At 39.9% G+C, this 19,844-nt stretch overlaps 1 protein-coding gene across 1 annotated transcript in view; it reads right to left on the bottom strand.

Annotated features, from left to right (window-relative positions):
- PPP3CA (protein phosphatase 3 catalytic subunit alpha) overlaps positions 1 to 19,844 on the bottom strand; it is a 199,281-nt gene that overhangs the window by 34,787 nt on the left and 144,650 nt on the right. Inside the window, exons 4-7 of the mRNA XM_064450024.1 lie at positions 15,636 to 15,747; positions 14,158 to 14,303; positions 11,746 to 11,885; positions 57 to 134 (exon numbers count right to left, since the gene is read on the bottom strand). Coding sequence (XP_064306094.1) covers positions 57 to 134; positions 11,746 to 11,885; positions 14,158 to 14,303; positions 15,636 to 15,747 — 476 coding nt within the window. The remainder of the gene's footprint in view (positions 1 to 56; positions 135 to 11,745; positions 11,886 to 14,157; positions 14,304 to 15,635; positions 15,748 to 19,844) is intronic.

Consider the following 19,844-nt stretch of genomic DNA (forward strand, 5'->3'; position numbering starts at 1 on the left):
TTTGACAATGGTAAGCCATTATTCATTATTAGTACCCCCTCTCCACCCATACTTACCCAGCATCCTGGGCTTCATGAGCTCGGAGTATAGATAACAAGTTATTGTGCTGTAGGAATTCACATACAGCAGGGTAACTGTTGAAAGAAAATAATAGCACCTGTTATGGCATTATCAGAAGCGCCACATTTAGCTCCAGCTTTCAGAAAACATTTCCTCCAACATGCATCATTCATGAAACCAGCCCCTGCTCTGCAGGCAGATTTCAGTAGAGACAACACTAGAAGCCGCACCTTTTTTGTTCCCACCCCACAACTGTGTGGAGAGGAATGCTGGAAAGTGGCAATTCACTACATAACAACAATCACCTTATTGCTTGTCAGAAAGAAAGAAATTTCTTTCTATTATACTTTAAGATTCAATGTACTCAGAAAAAGAAAAATGTGATATAATGGTTGCTTGCAACAGAAAACCTCCTCACCCACTAACTAAGGTATGCGCAGGCTGTTTATGGACACCAGATAATAAGCTGGAAAGAGAGGGAGAAAAACAGAAAGAAGAAATGCAAATCAGTCTCCAAACTGAAGATGTTTGATCTTCTGAACTTCATCTCCTTGGTAAACAAGAGTTATCCTTCCCCTTGGCAACTTAAAATGTAAATTCCGTGACTTCCAAAACCCCAGAAATGTGCCCACCGAATACCTTTGCAAGAGGTCTTCTACTGTATGAGTGAAAACAAGATAAGGTGAAAATGGTGATAATTTCTCTATCATATTTTTCACTGCACATGGACAGTGTTGCTTTCATGGAGAACAGAGGAGTCGTTCCTTAAAACCTCAGCACCCTGAAACTCATTCTTACTGTTTAAGACACTAAAAATATGAAAAACACTGCAACAAAACCAAAAAATAGCATAACCTGTATGCAGTTTTGACAGCACAAGTGGGAAATATTGTTAAAACTATTTAAAATTACACCCAAATAATTGTTACAGAACTTAAAATGACTCAGTTTTGCTGCTTTCAAAAATAAGTTTTGGGTTTTTTTTCCTGTAATGACTGTTTTCTTCTTGTTTTTAAACCGCTGATGACCCTCCGTGCTTGTATTCAAGGGTAACAAGCATGATAGCCATCTACCACTTCAAGACAGGAAACAAAACCTCCCTTCTCCTGTTGTTAGCAATTTAATACAGAACCCAAGAAAGCCAAAATTTCCTGGCTTCCCCTGTTAAAAGCCAGTTGTAGTATGAACAAAACAGGACAAAGAACACACATAGAAGAAGGTAAAGTCGTGTTGGAATAAAAATAACTTCACATCTGGCAAAAACTTACCAGGCCTCTTAAAAACATCTAAGGGGTGGGAAAGAATCTTTACTGAGTTCGCACCTAGAGCACGTCTCTTTTTCTTCCTCTTCAGGCCAGTCCTATACAGTTGGCTTTGCCTTATACAGATATATTTCCCAGCCTTGAAACCAAGCAATCGTTCAACTGACTGCTTTGTATTTCATGACCTTTCATCACGGTGAGAAATGGGCAGCCCTGCAAGGAAGCAGGCGGCCTCATCCACATCCCTGCAGCCTGGTGACCCTATGTCTGAAAGGCACTTCTGAATGTAATGTTCCTCACTGGCAAGGATGCAGCACGGTATTGACTCTGTTCTCACTAGCAGCCTAAAGAAGTTGCATTTAAAACATTAAACCTGAGGAAAAACCAAGCATTGCCACGTCCTGTCATTATCTGAATTTACTTCCAGTACTGGAGACTGCCTGCATCTCAGCAGCAAGAGAAGCTAGCCAGGCATGGAAGTCTGAGCTGTTACTCTCCTGTGCCCCTTCATCTGACTGGAGCCTGACCAGCTCCAAGTGCCCTAGCTCTGAAGCCAACATGGTGGAGAGGCAGGTATGGCAAGGGTGGAGAGCTGGGCTGCCTTCTGAATGCAGCCTGCCCCAGAGCAATGTCTGACCTGAGACGGGGACCAGGAGACAGATTTTCCTGGATTTGAGACGAAGGATGTGACATGTAGAGATGTTATAATTCCCTCTTTTCATTGCTAGGCAAGTTGGAGAACAACTATCAAAATTGTTGCACAAAAAATCAATCAGAACTGGTGGCAAAAGATGTAAACTTCACATAGCACCTCTGAAATGTCACCTGATGGTTGGAGAAAAAGCAAAATAGACCCTGCATTAACATCCATTCACCATGTTTATTTTCCACTATTGATTAAACCCTCTCATAATTAAACCCTCAAATAATAGAACAGCGGGAAAGGTTTAAAGAAAGAAATACAAGGTGTTGGGGAAGACACTAAGGCATCTCCATGATCACTTCTGTGCTAGTTCTGCAGCACAATGGGCTCACAGTATGCCTGTAAATAACACAAACTTGCACAGTCTTTGTATCTCCAAGCCTAACTCACATACAGGTATTGTGTTACAGGATTGTATGTATTATCAAAAGACCCTAGCAAAAGCACACTGTTTTGCAGTACCTTAGGGGCATGATGCAGTCATACAGTAACACTTTTATGCAAAATACTTAAGTAAAAGCTGTTGCTAAACATACTAAGCAAGTTAAAAAAAATCTCAACTAAACGCTATACAAAAGACCTGCTGTCCCAGCCGTGATTTCATGGACCACCTTCAGAGCCCACTTGCAATCACTTAACAGCCACATCATTTTCCAGCTTCATGCATGAAAGATGAAAATTGACGAAAAAAAAGAATGCAAAATCTAATGCATCATCTTTCTTCAGTTTGTCGAAGAGAAGCACTACCACTTGCCTTCCTGGATATTTTGAAGCTGAAATGCCATTTGCAGCTAGAGGCTACAAATCCAGTAGTACAGTATAGTTCTCTTTTTGGACTTGACCTGTCTAACATATATTCTCAGTCACAGGTTTGGTACTTGGAATTGTCTAGAAAGATTGCTATTACAGAATAATTTTAATTCCCAAATTATGTGAGGTATCATTCTGGCAACTGCAGTCATCTCAAATGCTGACAGGCTGCCACTCCAACCACTGGCAAATGAGAACTAATCACAGAATCATAGAATGGTTTGGGTTGGAAGGGACCTTAAAGCTCATCTAGTTCCAACCCCCTGTCATGGGCAGGGACACCTTCCACCAGACCAGGTAGCTCAAAGCCCCATTCAGCCTGGCCTTGAGCAATTCCAGGGATGGGGCAGCCACAGCTTCTCTGGGCAACCTGTTCCAGTGCCTCACCACCCTCACAGTGAAGAATTTCTTCCCAATATCTAATCTAAATCTACCCTCTCTCAGTTTAAAGCCATTATCCCTTGTCCAATCACTACGTGCCCTTGTAAAAAGTCCCTCTCCAGCTTTCTTGTAGGCCCCCTTCAGGTACTGGAAGGCTGCTGTAAGGTCTGCCTGGAGCCTTCTCTTCTCCAGCCTCAACTCTCAGCCCATCTTCATAGGAGAGATGCCTCCAGCCCTCTGATCATCTTTGTGACCCCTCCTCTGGACCTGCTCGAACAGGTCCATGCCTTTCTTATGTTGCGGGTCCCAGAGCTGAATGCAGGACTCCAGGTGGGGTCTCATGAGAACGAAGTATAGTGGCAGAATCACCTCCCTCGACCTGCTGGCCACACTTTTTTTTGATGTGGCCTGGGATACAGTTGGCCTTCTGTCCTGCAAGTGCACACTGCTGGGTCACGTTGAACTTCTCATCAACCAACACCCCCAAGTCCTCTCTGCAAGGCTGCTCTCAATCCGTTCTCTGCCCAGCCTGTATTTGTGCTTGGGATTGCCCCGACCCATGTGCAGGGCCTTGCACTTGGCCTTGTTGAGCTTAATGAGGTTCAGATGGGGCCCACCTCCCAAGCCTGTCAAGGTCCCTCTGGATGGCGTCCTTTCCCTCCAGCATGTTGACTGCACCATGCAGCTTGGTGTCGTCATCACTGAGTGAGGGTGCACTCAATCCACTGTTCAACTCGCTGATGAAGATGTGAAAAAGTGCTGATCCCAATACCAACTTCTGAGGAACACCACTCATCACTGGTCTCCACTTGGACATCAAGCCATTGGCTGCAACTCTAAGTATGACCATTCAACCAATTCCTTATCCACTGAGTGGTCCATCTGTCAAATCCATGTCTATCCACTTCAGAGACAAGGATGTCATGCAGGACAGTGTCAAACGCTTTGCACAAGTCCAGGTAGATGACATCAGTTGCTCCTTCCTTATCCACCAAAACTGTAACCCCATTGTAGAAGGCCACCAAATTTGGCAGGCACGATTTTTGCCCTTAGTGAACCCATGCTGGCTGTCAATCACCTCCTTATTTTCCATGTGCCTTAGCATAGTTTGCAGGAGGAAATGATTCCATGACCTTGCCAGACACAGAGGTAAGACTAACTGGCCTGTAGTTCTCCAGGTCTTCTTTTTTTCCCTTTTTAAAAATGGGGTTTATGTTTCCCCTTTTCCAGTCAGCGGGAACTTCACTGGACTCCATGACTTCTCAGATATGATGGATAGTGGCTTAGCAACTTCATCGGCCAATTCCCTCAGGACCCGCATCTCACCAGGTTCCATGGACTTGTGCACCTTTAGGCTACTTAGCTGGTCTCGAACTTCATCTTCTCCTACAGTGGGTGGTTCTTCATTCTCCCAGTCCCTGCCTCTGCCTTCTGCAACTTGGGCGGTGTGGCTTGAGCACTTGCTGGTGAAGACTGAAGCAAAAAAGTTGTTGCATACATCAACCTTCTCCATATGCTGGGTAGCAGGGTCTCCTATTTCCTTCTGGAGAGGGCCCACATTTTCCCTACTCTTCATCACTGATGCACTTATAGAAGTTTTTATTGTTGCCATGATGTCCCTGGCCAGATTTAATTCTGAACCAGAACACAGCTGCACCAGAGCTGATCTCCTCTGTGAGTGACTAATTTGCATATATTTCTTTTGATAATTAATTGTGACTAAATGTAGACTTATGGTACATTCTGTTTAGAAATTTTTACATTAACTTCTGAAAACTGGGGTCTATAATGAAAAATCTGATAGACAGTTGATTGTGTTCATTATCAGTGCAGCTGCTCAAAGTGTCTAGCCTATTACCTTTTTTTTCCCCCGTAGTATTCTTTTCATCCAGTGTTAAGTACTGCTTTTAAAGAAGATATAATGAAGTGGTAAAAAATGCTCCTAAATAGACATGATTGCTTCTTTTTTTCCATTTCAAAGTACAGAAGTTTTTGGTTTTTTTAATTCCTTAATTATCTTATTCTTCATAAATCCATGGAAAATAGACTTCTACTAGCAGAATTTGGCTGATTCTACAGGGCTTACACCTAGAAAGGCAGAGATGTCACACAGTGCTCTGTGCAAATACACACACACAAAAAAAAAATCAAAATCTGGCTGCGATCTTTTCTTCTAAGTGAATAGCATGGTATCTGTAACAAGCAAGCACTCACATTACCCAGACCACTACAACCCATGAGTAGTCTATCTGGATATTCTGGATATTTTATTTTGAAAAAGGCAAAGCAACCCTCAGACATTTTTGTTCAGCTGTTTGTTGAAGCAGGAGCTGGGGGAAAGCAAAGTTTTCACTATATGCAACTGCTACATATGCTATACCAGTTGTGGCAATAAATACAGGGCCTTAATTTCCAGCACTTTCTTAACATCAGTTTGCTCTTGCCCAGACGCAGTTTCATATTAAACAGTATTTCTCAACACAAAAATACATGCTCTCCAGGTAAACAGCAGGTAGTCCTGCAAAATGCCAACAAAACAGATTGTGGTAAAAGTTATTAGAAACAAGTTTTTACAGAAAAGACTCCTGCTTGGAAATTTTATTTCCTAATCTTTCTAATGAAAATTAGCATCTTGTAATCAAATTCCCTACTAGGTTTTCTGATCACTACCCTCCCAGAAACACTCTCCTCCTTGCCCTGCTTTGCAGAGCCCAGACTGTAATTCAGATGAGCCAGAAATAAAGCAGTTGGCCAAGAGGGAAAAACAAACAAACAGAAGCCCCCCACGCAACAGGCTTTTCCAGACCAACCCAGCCTTCTGCCTGCACTTCATGTGTCATGCTGAATCACAGAAAAGCGGTGACTCATGGAGAAAACAAAATACCCCACCGTTAAGCTAGAGAGATGTTATTCTCCACAGAGTATGTGACTGTGATAGTCCCTACTTTGCCATCCTTTTTTCATTAAAATGCCTCATGCATAGTTTACTCGTTCTGAAGTCTCTTTTGCACCATCACTGATTACTTCTACGCAGTTATGAAAGAGAAGCAATACTTTGCTAACATGAAGCAAAATGGCAGATGTTTTCAAATTGCTCTTCCACGAATAACGGGAAAAGCTAGATGGATTTAATATTTTTTTCCCATATCCTTTATCATACCATTAAAGCAGAGGTGTAAACCCTTCTATGAAAAGAGAACATTCAAATTTAGCCCAACAGCTTCTCTAAGACTGTATGCATATATAAAAACAGTTCTTCAGCAAAACCCATTGACCTCACACTTCAGTCTCCAGAGGCCAAAGGCAAATGCTTTTGCTGCTCTGCTCTGCTGTCCTAGGCAGCTCCCAGCACAACTCTTTCCACCTGCTTTATTTTTGCTTTTAGTTGTGTTGTCTACAAAGCTGCACTGAGAATTGGAGATAGGAACTGCATGGGATTAGAATAAACAAACACATATTTCTTTTGCAGAGTCATTCTTTATAAAATTGGACGTGTTCCCAGGTCTGATGGAGGACACAAGCAATTCTACCAAAACAGCTGGGCAGATCATGTGAGGGCAGCAAAAAGCTTCTGGCCTGGGAGAAGGAAGAATGGGAAAGTGGGCAAAAGAGTATGTTTAAAATGCTGCTGCTGGAAAAAAACATTCATACAACTGTGCCTCACACCCTGAGGTGAAACACACTACAGTCTTTAAAGGCTTTTAGCAGACATTTCTCTAGTCTTTGCACTCTCACAAACTTAACATGCATGTGAAGTAAACCACTGAAATGCTGTGCTGGCAGGGCCAAAATTATTATTCTACCCCAGAGCATCTGTAATGCCAGATCATTTCGTTGTGGTCCAGGACTGGCTAGCAAACTTCTTCGAGGAGTCTGCAATGCTGGTCACTCTTGCCCCTGCTAACCATTTCTGCCTTTGGTTTTTTGCTGCTTTTGAAAAACATAGCAATGTAGTCAACAGCCAAGCAGCTTTATAAAGCTCATCATTCCTTAAGAACTCATATTAAACTCACCAAGAAAACCCAAGAGGCTGGAGCACCATCCCTGCAGAAAACTTCTGAGTACCTGCTCTACTCCCGAGGCCATCATCCACTGACTGTGGCCAGGCTCACACCACTCTCATGCTCTTGTTAACAGTCAGCAATTAACCAAGTCTTATACACATAAACGATCCCAGAAAGTGAGTGTTAAGTTTCACATGTGCTTACTCCTGATGGGAAGCCCTTGATATACTTTACATAGAATAAGACATACTCTGATTAACTCAGTGGTGCCACCAAACTCCCGACATTCTTTACCATAGCTTTGACACAAGGAAATGAAACAAGCTGGGTGTGGATCCAACTGTAATTTTTCACAGTTAGGACCATACATGCTCACAGTAACTTTGTCCCAGTGCGATGAAAGAACATTTTATTTCTCTATCCGTCCAATAAAGCTTATAGGAATGATAACATTCCCCATCCTAGTGTGGCTTAGAAAGGAGTTTTCCCCACACCTTAACAATTCCCTAAACCCACTTAGTAGTGGCTGTCTCTCTGTAAGTTAATATTATTTTGAGCGAGAAAAAAAAGTCCAGTTGACTTCTTCAAGCTTTCTGATCACTGAAAGAAGCCAGTACGTACTCAAGACAGTACATAGCAGAATATCTTGCCAAGTCAGATACCTTTTTTTATAGAAATGCCTGAGAGTTACTGTACCACTAGTCCATGAAGTAAGTGTGATGGGTCACTGGTAATATCAGTACAACCAGCTAAGTGCAAATATATATTCACTAAACAAATTCAAGATAAAACTACATAATCTGATACACAAAGAGGAAAACTTCTTTTACCAGCTGGATCAGCTGAAAAATTGAGGTGGGGGAGGAGGCAAAGGGAGGAGAAGGGAGAGGGGAATATCACTTAGGGACAAATTGATTCCCTCTTGTTCATAACATTCCCTGAATATGACATTATTTTGGGTAAGGAGGAAGGAAAAGCTTCACTTAACTCAGAATTAAAAAACAGTTTACACAACTAGCATTCCATTAATTGTGCTTTTTCATGAAATCGCATCAAACATGACCACGACTGGAAAGGACATACAACATTAAATTTCAGAAATGAAAATGAAATCTCATCACTGTTGCTCTTTGTTCACTTTAAGGTACACGGAAATCTAATAAATTTCCAAGAATTACTTAAATTTCACAGTTACTTTTCACTGTGGCATTGTGCTATTGCCATATCCAAGAATCCATAAATTTTTACAATCCACACTGTGAAATGCTGCTGGATGCAAAAGGCGTGCATTAAGCACTGCCTTTTAGGGCACTTGAAAATTAAGCTGACTATTCTTTACATCTCTAAATGACAGGTTAGGCCTGTGGTTTCCAGATCTGACATTTTACCATGCTAGCCATAACAGTTTCAAGAACTGAATTTCTTGAAGAAAAACTTGATCCGTTTGAAATTCAAGAGGCTGTATGTGAGTGATCACCTAAGAAATGCAGTGAGAAGCTTGTCAGACTAGCGTAAGCTACAGTCTTTATGCTTTCTCATGTATTTACCTCATACAAATGGCTCAACATTTCAGAAATGAGTTTTGGCTGACTGGAGAAGATTTCATGTACTACTGAGCTGGAAAGTCCCATTAACAAGTTGCATGTACACAGTTAGAAAGACATATTACTGTTATTTTCCTCATAGCATTTTTTTCATAGGAAATAACTTTACATCAGAGAAAAGTCACTTGAAACTTCCCATTGTAATGAGTATGCCTGATAAAATGAAAGTTATTTATTACAGTTATTTCCTGCAATTGATTAAGAGATTTTAATCATTGATAAATCATTCCCCTGGCTCACATGTGTGCCTGAAATCTTCCCAACCTTCCTTCAAAATGCCCACTGCTATCTTTTAACTTTCCTTTCTGGAAATGACTGAAGAAATTATGAAGTTTTATTCACTGAAGAATAAACAAAGTCCATCCCATCAACAGATGTTCTTGAAGGAGGACTGCATAATTCAGTCTTTCCTTTACAAGCTGAGTTGGCCATTTAGGGAAAATCACTTCTTTTCTCAGGAAGTAACTAGAAAAGGGAAGCAAAATTAGATGTTGCACACCGATAGATACCTATTTTTTTGCCAGGGATTATCATTAGGTAAACAATTAGTGACCTTCCAGGGCAACTGGGCATTTCTTTTAAGGGTAACACTTGCCTTTATATAATCTCAAATAATGTGACTCCAAGCTAGTCCTCTGCTCATGTTATTAAGCAGTTACATGTCCCTCACACGTGACCTGACAATTAGATATCGTCCAATTAGATACTTCCTCTTTTCCTGAAATATGCACTTTTTTTGCGTATGAGTCAGGACACAGACTAGATCAGATATATTTTCAGGAGAAAGCTGAGAGATATTTTAGGGACATTTTATGGTAATTGTAAGAAGAGAGCTCTGGAAAAAACAAAACAAAACAAAACAAACAACCTAAAAATCTAAAAGTTGTTCCAGTGTATAATAAGCCCTGTATCTAAGCACAAGGCATGTTTGCAAGTCTTTTCATTTTTGTAAGAGGGATTCTTGAGGAGAAACCTCTATTACCCACTGTTTGCAGTAAGCAGTGCCTGGGCGCCCCAGGCATGCACCAGCATTTGCTGCTGCTGAGAGGAAGAGGAATGATTTTAGTCCTCAGAGTCATAAGCCCATTTCTGCACAGATCAATTGTTTGCAACAGTTTGACACCTTCTTTCATAATGAGACCAAACACATTTATTGAGCACCTTCCAGACGTTATCGATCCAAAGGCGGCGGTATGACTTGCCCACAAAAATTGTGTGCTGGCAGCCCAGGCTGCAGTGCGGACAGCTTTGTTCTCAGCCCATCCCCATACTGCAGCGATTACGGCTCAAAGAAAGGAGTAGGAAAACTAATTTCTAAAAGTCAAACCATCTGTTACCTTCCTGCTAATGTACCAACAAGGTTGATTCTAGTGGCTCTGTCTCCTGGTTACTGGTGGAAGCCATGGATTTACTTTAGACATGTTACTAAACAATTACCGGTCAGCTACATTCAAGGTGAGATTTCCTGAAGAGCTGGATTCCTCACTTCTGCTGAGCTTGTTGGGAAAACTTAGACTTGCGTGTCAGTAGCATGGGCTGAAACAGAACCGCTCCCTTCAAAAAGTTCAACAGCCTCTTAACATTTCAATAGCATCTTCACACCTCTCCTGAGCAAAAATTAATTTTTTAAATAAGATAAATTGCTCATTTTGCCATTTAACCTCCTCCCTTTCCAGTTTTGTTGCTCTGGTGCCCTTGTAAGTAACAATTAAAAAACAAAACAAACAAACAAAAAAGAGCTGGCCAAAATCCCCACACTGTTAGAGGAGGGTACAATGTAACCACCACTGTTGTCCGTGAGGTAACGCAGGCCTGCCCTATGGTGAAGAGAGAGTGGACGTAAGTGCTTGAGGGCTTCTTCATCACCAGCTCAAGCACACCTCAGGGGGTGCCTTCAGTCTGGTGCCCACAGGACTTGGTCTACAAACTAAACCACCTACCACTGGAAACGGAGAAAGGCGGCAGCTAGCACCCAGGCAGAACTGGGGAAAGGGAACCGTTCGTTGCTTGCTTTGGTCTCCCTGTGCATTGCCAAAGAGGGGAGAGTGGGACTTCCCCTGTCATCCAAGGAAATCCACTCCTCCAATGCACAGCAGAGAGATTCTTCTGACTCTTCACACAGACAGGCACACAAAAACCCGCCATGCTGAAAGGACAATTACCACTAAGCAGAAAGGAAACAGAGAAGAAAGCTTCCTTTAAACGGTGACAAACTAACCCACAGATTTGCTTTGCATGTCTCTCCTCTCCCCAGTACTATTACTTTTTTCAGGAATATTCTCACAGTTACATTTTGCTAACAAACATCAATAGAAATAAGTAATTTCAAAGATTAATTACAACTTGATGTCTTCGCATTTAAGCCGATACGTGTTTCTGCAAGAACGTCACAGGCACTTTTCTGCCTTTCAGCTCTTATCAAGTCCCATTTAACAAATGCCCTTCAAATCCTGAATTTCTTGGGAAGAACTATTCCCAAACAATCAAAATGCTGATAAAACTGAGAGGAAAAAGAAGCACCTGTGTGGGGGAAATAACAATTTTTACTGACCCTGCAGAGCAATAGGTAGAGAGTCTTCCAATGCTGGCGTCTTTATTCAAAATTAAGTTCTAATTTTCAAACTAGAAATGTAGTTACCTACCCCCTTTTTATAGTGACACATTCATTCCCTAACTTACAAGAAGAGAAAAAAGCAAAATACACAGGCTTAGGTGAATAAAATTAAGTCGTTTTAGGGTTTCCCAGTTGTGGGTGAAAGCAAGATACAAATAAACCAAACATGAATTTACCTGAAAACAAGGCAAGCCTACAGAAAAAAGCTCAATTATCTAAGTAGTGCCACAAACTTCAAGCAAACATTTATACTGCAAAATCAGAACAAGTTCACGTACACAAATCCATTCAAAGTAGTAATATTCACCTGTAGAAGTATGAGCACCCCCTGACTGTGTTGTGAGTAAAGTGTTCCTGAGTCTTCTCGTTTCCAAAGTCCTCCAGCGGGTCTGACCACAGGATGTCACACATAGGTCCATACGCAGGTGGTTCCTTGAATCGATCTAACTAAGAAAAATAGGAGAAAAAGAAATACTAACTTCTTTCAACTATGTATCACAGAAACACTGAAGCAAAGTTACTATTTTTCATTCCGTGGGTTGGCAAACAAAGACCCAAAGAAATCTATTTTTCAGCTTTGGGTTGCTCTCAGCTTTAAAGCAGTGGATTTTTAATAACAGGAAAACACTCCTTGCTAACGCTGACAAAGAGGGGAAGGAATAGATATAATGAGAAATGAAGAGATACAGGGGATTCCCATTCTATGTGAATTTTTGTGTGCAATTTTTTCCCTTCTTCTACTGTTTTTTTTGCAAGCATTTCAGTGGACAAGAGAGAAGACAGTATTTCTGTATTTTGTGATTTTTCAAACATCACGGCACTCAATTTACTTGAGTGAGGCACATCAAGAAAAAATACAATAGTTATTTGAAAACAAGTTCCCATTTTGATTTAAATACATTTTCACAAAAAAAATTTATGTAAATACCAGGACACCTCTGCATCACAGCATCTTGCCATGACATTCCTGTTGCTCTCATAACCTTAACCCTAATTAAGCAGCTAAAAACTCCTTTTTCTGCCTGACTAGTGGCATTAAAAAATTTAAAATTATATAGAATCATACTGTAAATAAGACAAAGTATAGCAGAACAAGGAAATATTAAAAAATCAGTACTCCTTTGCAAGAACGCTTTAATATAAAACCACTCCTTGTTAAGATGGGTGCATGAATCAGGCTTGTAGTCCAAAACATTCTCTACTCTGACCAGAAAGGTCAAATAATGATTTAGAAGCATACTTAATACACCCTTTTTCCCCCCCACCAAAAAAATTTCAGACAGAAAGAATTGCTTTTGTATGTTTTCAACACTCAGTTAAAAAGTTTTTATGAGACCTCTACAATTTTACCTTTGCATCCTCATCATGAAATACTCATAGCATACTTATATTTCTAACTTATTTCAGCCCTCTTCCAATCACTGCTTTGTAACTATAATTCATTTAAATTAAATAAAAATTCATAAGTATGCAAAACCAATTCCTGTCGATTGCCAAATATGAATAAACCTGTTTGGGGGGGTGTGTGTGGATTAAGAAGTTAATGACTTAAATCTAGAATCTGAGAGCTGAACAGCTTTACTCTGCCATTACATTTTTGTAAAGTCAGCTAACTTTTAAGCAGAGAATATTTTTGCTTAATAAGATAGTGAACCTTTACCTCAGAAACAAAACTTTACATTCAGTACTTTTTAAAAGTGCACTTAATACCTTAATCTACTTGCTTTTAAACCAAAACATGTAATTACTGGCTCAAGTGTGTTTTTTTTTTAAAACCATATTAATTTCTTAGTAGGCTAAAAATTAATCTCAGAATATAATTTCTCTTTTAGTAACTTTAAAGCTTAGAAGTATATACCCATCTTTACAAGTCTCAAATTGCAAGCAAGAAATAAGAAAATATTTTCTGCTAGAAACACTAAGAATGAATGGCTTAAATACCTCCTTTTAGAAGTTATCAATTGAGATCTTTTTTAGAAAATACCTGAAAAAAATTAATCTTTGATAACATGCAACAACACTGGATTACCTGAAGAAACTGTTTGACATTGTACTCTGAACTTTCATGAGATTTATAAGAAAGTTCTCAGAATGCAAGAGTACCACACAATGATTAGCTTACTACGCCTCGCTTAGACAATTTGCTAGGCACTCAAGCGCAATACTATTAAAAATGTGGCAGGACTTACTGAGAATGAAGTTTTTTACTCTTTTTAAAATAGCAATGTTGTTTTGACTATATTCATTGCAATCATACCATACTTTTTTATGATATGCTTTAAGTATTGTGACTTTTTTTAGAGCTATCTTCATCTTTTCTCCAAGAAAGCACATAATGCCTAACAAGGTGCAAGGACTCATCAGATAGCATGCTTATATTGTGCTAGTAGATAATACTTCAAAGAAATTCATGCTATGTATTAATTCACTCCTAAATATTTATATAACTAACACATATATTTGTTTTAGAACACAAAGATAAAGCCTTTGTTCTACCGGATGCTGGTGATTTCCTCACCTCAATAAAATATGACTAATTGCAGCAATTCCTTTTAAAAATTCCTATTTTAAAATACATTTAAAGGTGATAATGTCAACATGAATGTCAAAATGACATACAAGTATCTTATGCAAATGAACAACAGTGAGAAAGGGTTCAGGTTGTAGTTGCTGGTAATTAACTGTTCACTTATTAAACCTGAGCACTACTGAGACTTACTTTTCTGATGTCATCTAAGGTGTTGATCTCTGGAGACAAGCCACCATGTACACACAGGAATTGTTGGTTCATCAGAGCAGCCAAGGGAAGGCAGTCAAAGGCATCCATGCAGGCATCATATACGCGTTCTGAATATTTGATTTTACCTTTTAAAGATTAACATGATGTCAGAAAGTGCCATCAATATTTAAAGGCAAAAAAGATATTAGGATGCTGCTTAATATCTCAATCTTGCTCTCACTGATCTCTCTTGCACTGAGGACTGTATCAAAGCTTGCCTCATATAAAAAATTCTTAAGGATTATTGTAATTCACCTCTGGAAATATTCTTCAGATTCTGAGGTGAAACTAATAAAAGTTCTGCCAAGATTATTATATTTTTCTAAAAATCTAAAAATAAACAACTTAATTACTATTATAGTCTATACAATAAGCCTTAAAAAGTCTGCTGAATGATTATCATCTGCTACATTATCACTCAATACACTCTCTATAAAGCAATGAGAACTTTAGCCCAGTCCCTTATAATTAATTATCTACAGAAATGCCATTATGAAATGAACGAGGTGGTACAATGAAGCTGAAATGTTAATTCACCAATACACATATTAAACTCGGTAAACCATGAAGCCTTTGAGCCAATTAACATTTCCTTTATCCCCAATGCTAAAAAGGGAACACAGACTTATAGCAATAGCTTCAGCTTACAGTGCCACAGGAAAAAAAGAGTTTTATTGTGCAGGTGAAGGTCTCATCTAATGAGCTTTTATGTGTCACTGTATCCTTTTATATCCTTTCTTGCGACACAGAAAAGTGTTCCTATAAAAAGTGCATACCAAAAAGTTTAAGCCTACTTACAGGGTAAATGTGAAAATGCTATACTTAAAGGAAAAAAAAAAAAAACAACCACCAAACCAGTATAAAAATTGCTTGCATTTTTCTCCTTGCTGCAGTGGAGACCCGGTGAGATGCCACCTCCTCTGCTAGCGATCAGGGACCTGTTGCAGAGGTGCCAGAGCTGGTGTGCTGGCAGGTTTTGACTGCCAGGCTGCTGTGTGGGGCAGCAAACTGGCAGCCGCTGCAAAAAGCAGCAGCAGCACAGATTTACGGAGAGCATCCAGGCCCAGATGGCCCGCAGTAGCCCTGGGCTGCTTCCCAGGCCAGGTTGCCAAGCTGAAGTCTCTCGGTACCTGCAGCACCAAGTGAGGAGCCCCCCCGGGTTTGTACAGGTGGTTGGTAACTACCTGCTCCGCTGCAGGGTTGCTAACCCCTGCCTTTCTCCACCACTGATGCCCTCTCCAGCCCCTGCAAGACGACTGCCCTCTCAGGGAACAGTGATTACAATGTGAAACTAACGACAGTTAACATGAAAAGTACATTTAAAGTTACCGATGGTAAACAAGTATCAAATACTCACAAAATAACATATCAAGTTGTTGAAAAGGGAGTTAAGAGGAGAAAGGTTAAGGTAGACTTACATTCTTGCTTAAATGTGAAATACTCTGTTAAATGTCTACATTCATGATTCCCACGAAGTAAAAACAGTGTTTTGGGGTAAAGGACTTTCAAGGCCCACAAGTACAGCACACACTGAAAATCAGAAACAAGAAAGAAAAATGTAAATCATAATTAATGACGTAACTCAACCACTTATGTTCCCCGCCACCAAAAAAAAAAAGGGGCAGAAGAAAAAGTATTCTGTGTGATATATATTTTTTTTTCCCCCCAACGGGTTAACTTCACTCTTCATGCATTACATGCAAACGTTTCTCTGCACTTCAACCTGGACCGGCTGAAACTAGTATCAGTATATTCTGAAAGTTTTACACTTTTGCTAAGTGGTATCTCCTGTTCAGCCTTCATTGCCTTCAATGGCCCCAGGTATCAAGAAGTAATTTCTGTGCATGTCTAAAATGAAGTACGCACTCTTCACCTGGCAGGTTAGGCAGAAACCTGCCATGGAAACAATTTCACCGGAAGATCCACATTTCCTGGCTTAAGGAAAAGTTGCCCTAGAACAATTTAACCCACACTTCAGGAAATACCTCTGCTTCCAGTATTACACAGCTTTTACATGAATGCTTGTTCAGTTTTTCACTTAACATTATTCTGTACAAACAACCAAGAAAAAAATTCCACAAAGCTCTTGCATCAAATGAAGTTACTACAAAGCTTCTATATCTTTCCAAAAGATTTCTATTTGAGATGACATTTCTTCTAGACATGTTTTTAAAGATAAAAGAAGAAGACTTGGAGAGGCTAATCTCTGCTCAGACCTCTTGAAAACATCCAATTAAAACAGTTGTTTTGAAAACAAAACTGACATGGCAGTGATGCCAAAGCATTGTGAGACTCCTGAGAAATGACTAAACTTGCAAACTTCATGGAAGATTTATCCTCTGTGCAGGATGACCCTGCTCAGGTCAGGCTGACACGCTCACAGCTCCAAGGAAGCTGATGGAAATAAGACCCATTCATCTCGTAAGATGAGTCTACCATCTGCAAGAATGCTGTACAGACCACAACGGCATCTCAAAAAACATGAGCTAGAAAACTGTCTGAACAACTTGTCCCCCAACCCTTCCTTTCTTAAACATCCATGAACTCCAGAACTGTTCCACAAGAAACAAGAGGTGTGAAAAAAAACAAACCACTTTCATTTGCAGATAACTCCTAGCACACCCCTTCATTTTGTTGAAAAAGATTGTTTACTTTATTTTCCAATCAATAGACTGGAAATTCAGAATGTACTCCTAACCACAGTTTCTGCTCAGAGCAAAATCAGCATTTTTGTCAATGTAATGCCTCCAAATTTATACAGTATTAATTCCCTTCTACAATTCAGAATGTCTTGATAAACAGAATAATTACGTTAATCATGTCTCAACATTTTGATTTCTGCTCCCTTATTTGCTACACAGTCCTCATCTTAAAGAAAGGAAAAAGGATGCAACATTTTTATGTTTGTGCTAAACCTCATGCTATCCATAGATAATTACATAGCAGCAGGGGTTTTTTACTACTACTCTTCATCTTGAATTTATTACATAGAAACCTCTGGATGCTGTCCCTGCACTCCGTAATTTCTGTTCTTCTACTCAGAGGGTAAAAAGAGCAGAAACTACAGGCAGCAGCCTCCAGGACTTGCAAAATTAATTCTCCCCCTTGGAAACACGTGGAAGGGCTCCCAGCTCACGCCACCTCTTCCGCCTCTCAGGCGCAATTGCCACTGCAGGAAGCGAGAAGAGATGTCAGAATGCCAGACAGATCACGCTGACGTAATCCAGTGTGAAATTATGGTGTTAGGTCACAGGAGTTATCTGCTGTGGCCCAAAACAACCACAAAGGGTGTGCCCAGGGAAAGCTTGCATGGAGAGAGAAGACTTGGGTTTAAGGATTTCACTTCAGTGGGGAAGGATGCCTGCACTTGTCCCAATCACCAGCGCAATTCTCCATCTCTTTGATGATGACTTCTTCAGTCCTCCAAGAATTCCTGAAACCTTCCACTTCTTTCAACTTACTGGCTAACGCAAAAATTTGAAGTAAATGTTGTGAGACAAAAAGTTTAAAGTGACACCTCCATCAATGCAATCAAAGTTCCAGGTTTTAAAGTTGTATCTAAGTTACCTTAGAGTTTCTAATCCTGCCAAAGCACTTTATAATTTAGAAAAGCAAAATGATTAGTGTTTAGATGAAGTACTTTTATTAAAAAAAAAAGAGTCATTTACATTTACCTTATTACTAAGTTTTTAATTTTCATAAAGCCTTGGCAAGACTGAAATGAGCACCAGGCACTTAAAGTATCATCCAGATTTTAGAAGCAGGGAAAATAAGGAAAGCTGGAAGTTTTATCTTTTTGGTATTTGGTACTTGCTTATGGGTAGATCTCTTTACATTTGCTTATCGTAGATTTATTTTTCTTTTTTCTATGCTCCTTTTGAAGTACTCATGACAACCAGACTGAGAAGATAAGAGAACCAACGTAGCCCAGAATGTTGTTTTTCCCTGACACTATTCAAGCAATGTAGGCCCACCATTCACTTTGCGTTGTTTTGAAGGCTTATTTTGTTTAGATAATTCTTTTCATTTTCTCCCTTTTCTGTTCAGTAGTCCGGTGAAGCAATATCATAATAGTAAACAAGAACTAATTAGCAGATTTTTCTTCCATGCAAACTAAACAGCAAATATGAGGGTGACAATTTTTCATGGCTTTTCAACTGACACAGTCATTTACATACAAAAAACTTATGTCCAAACAACATATCATGAGAAAACATTCCGGTTTCTTTTTTTTTTTTTTTAACTCTGCTTTGCATATAGTAATCCTTAATGAAGTCAGAAGATTTATGATCATTTGCCCTTGTTGAAAATTTGAGCTTACAATCTTTGATTATTTGTTAATACCGCTTCCCAACGGCAGAACTGTAAAATCTGTTTTTTTCCCCTCCAACTTTTTCATCAAGAATATACTACATATCAGCTCTGACATAACTGTATGTAAAATGTACAGCAGTGACCTTGCAATCTGGATATCTTTAAGGTATTTTTGGCCTCTCATTTCACACTATCAAAACCAACCAAACAAAAAGGATTCCATCTCTTAAACGCCAGCCCTCAAACTGTACCCGTGCTTACTCGCTCAGTGTCTTTGAGCTGTTGAAATAGCAGATATGTGATGTTTATAACAAAGAGGTAATCTGCCCACCTCCCAGCTCCTATAGTCAAGCTGTTTTCCTGCTGAGGCTCTGGCAGCCTCAGCATCAGGAAAGAAAAGGTCTGTGCAGTTAAGCTCTGTGTAAGCCAAAGACACATATTTTCAAAGTGGACTTGGGATTTAACTCCACTGTTCCATGCTGAATTTGAGCTTTTGCACAATTCGACACCTCAGCACCCTCTGAAAAGGAAAACCAAAAGCCTCAGGCCTCTTGCAGACATCTCAAGTCATGTGCTCAAAACAGGGAACCCTGAAAAATTGTTACCACTGCCGCTAGACTGCAACCACAGCAACACCTGTAACACAGCACACTCACTTCTGGGTGCTCTTGCACTGATCATGCCAGGAAGAGAGAGGTGCAGCTTGCTCTGTTCGCTGTGTGGCTTTGTATGGGTAACAAAAGATGAACTCTCCCTCCAAATGACTGACGGCATTGGGCACCCCCCCCAGCAGATGAAATTAAGTGTGAATAAATGCAAGGTAATTCGTACTTGAAAGGATAATTAGAGCCATGCGTTGCTAAGGTCTCCACTGATGTTCTGTGAACTGTGGAACAGTATATTGGCATAGCTCCTTCACTCTGTAACTGACACAGACCTCACCTAAATATGAAAATTGAATTACTTTAACTGCATGGAAATAATTATACCATCGACCAGATCTTCAGCGACAATTTACAGTCTTTGCCACAACTTTTTTGTCAATGTGCTCTTATTTTACCTGGTTTTTCTGTTTCTAAAACTAGTTGTCATGTACATACAGGTTGCATATTTAAAAAAAAAAAAGGCTACCGCTATGGAAATAGACTTCTCATGGAGTAACAGTGAAACCATTCCTCATGGTCAGGGTCTCAGCTGTTTCTAAAATGTTGTTCAAGAGTCTCATTCTGATCATTCAGCTTCTGTTGATTTTTCAGAACGCCTGTTGAAGAATGCCAAGCTGCTTTGGGATCTTGTTTTGCCACATGCATGGT

This window comes from Phalacrocorax carbo, chromosome 4, assembly GCF_963921805.1.
Source record: "Phalacrocorax carbo chromosome 4, bPhaCar2.1, whole genome shotgun sequence".
In the NCBI taxonomy this organism is placed as follows: Eukaryota; Metazoa; Chordata; class Aves; order Suliformes; family Phalacrocoracidae; genus Phalacrocorax; species Phalacrocorax carbo.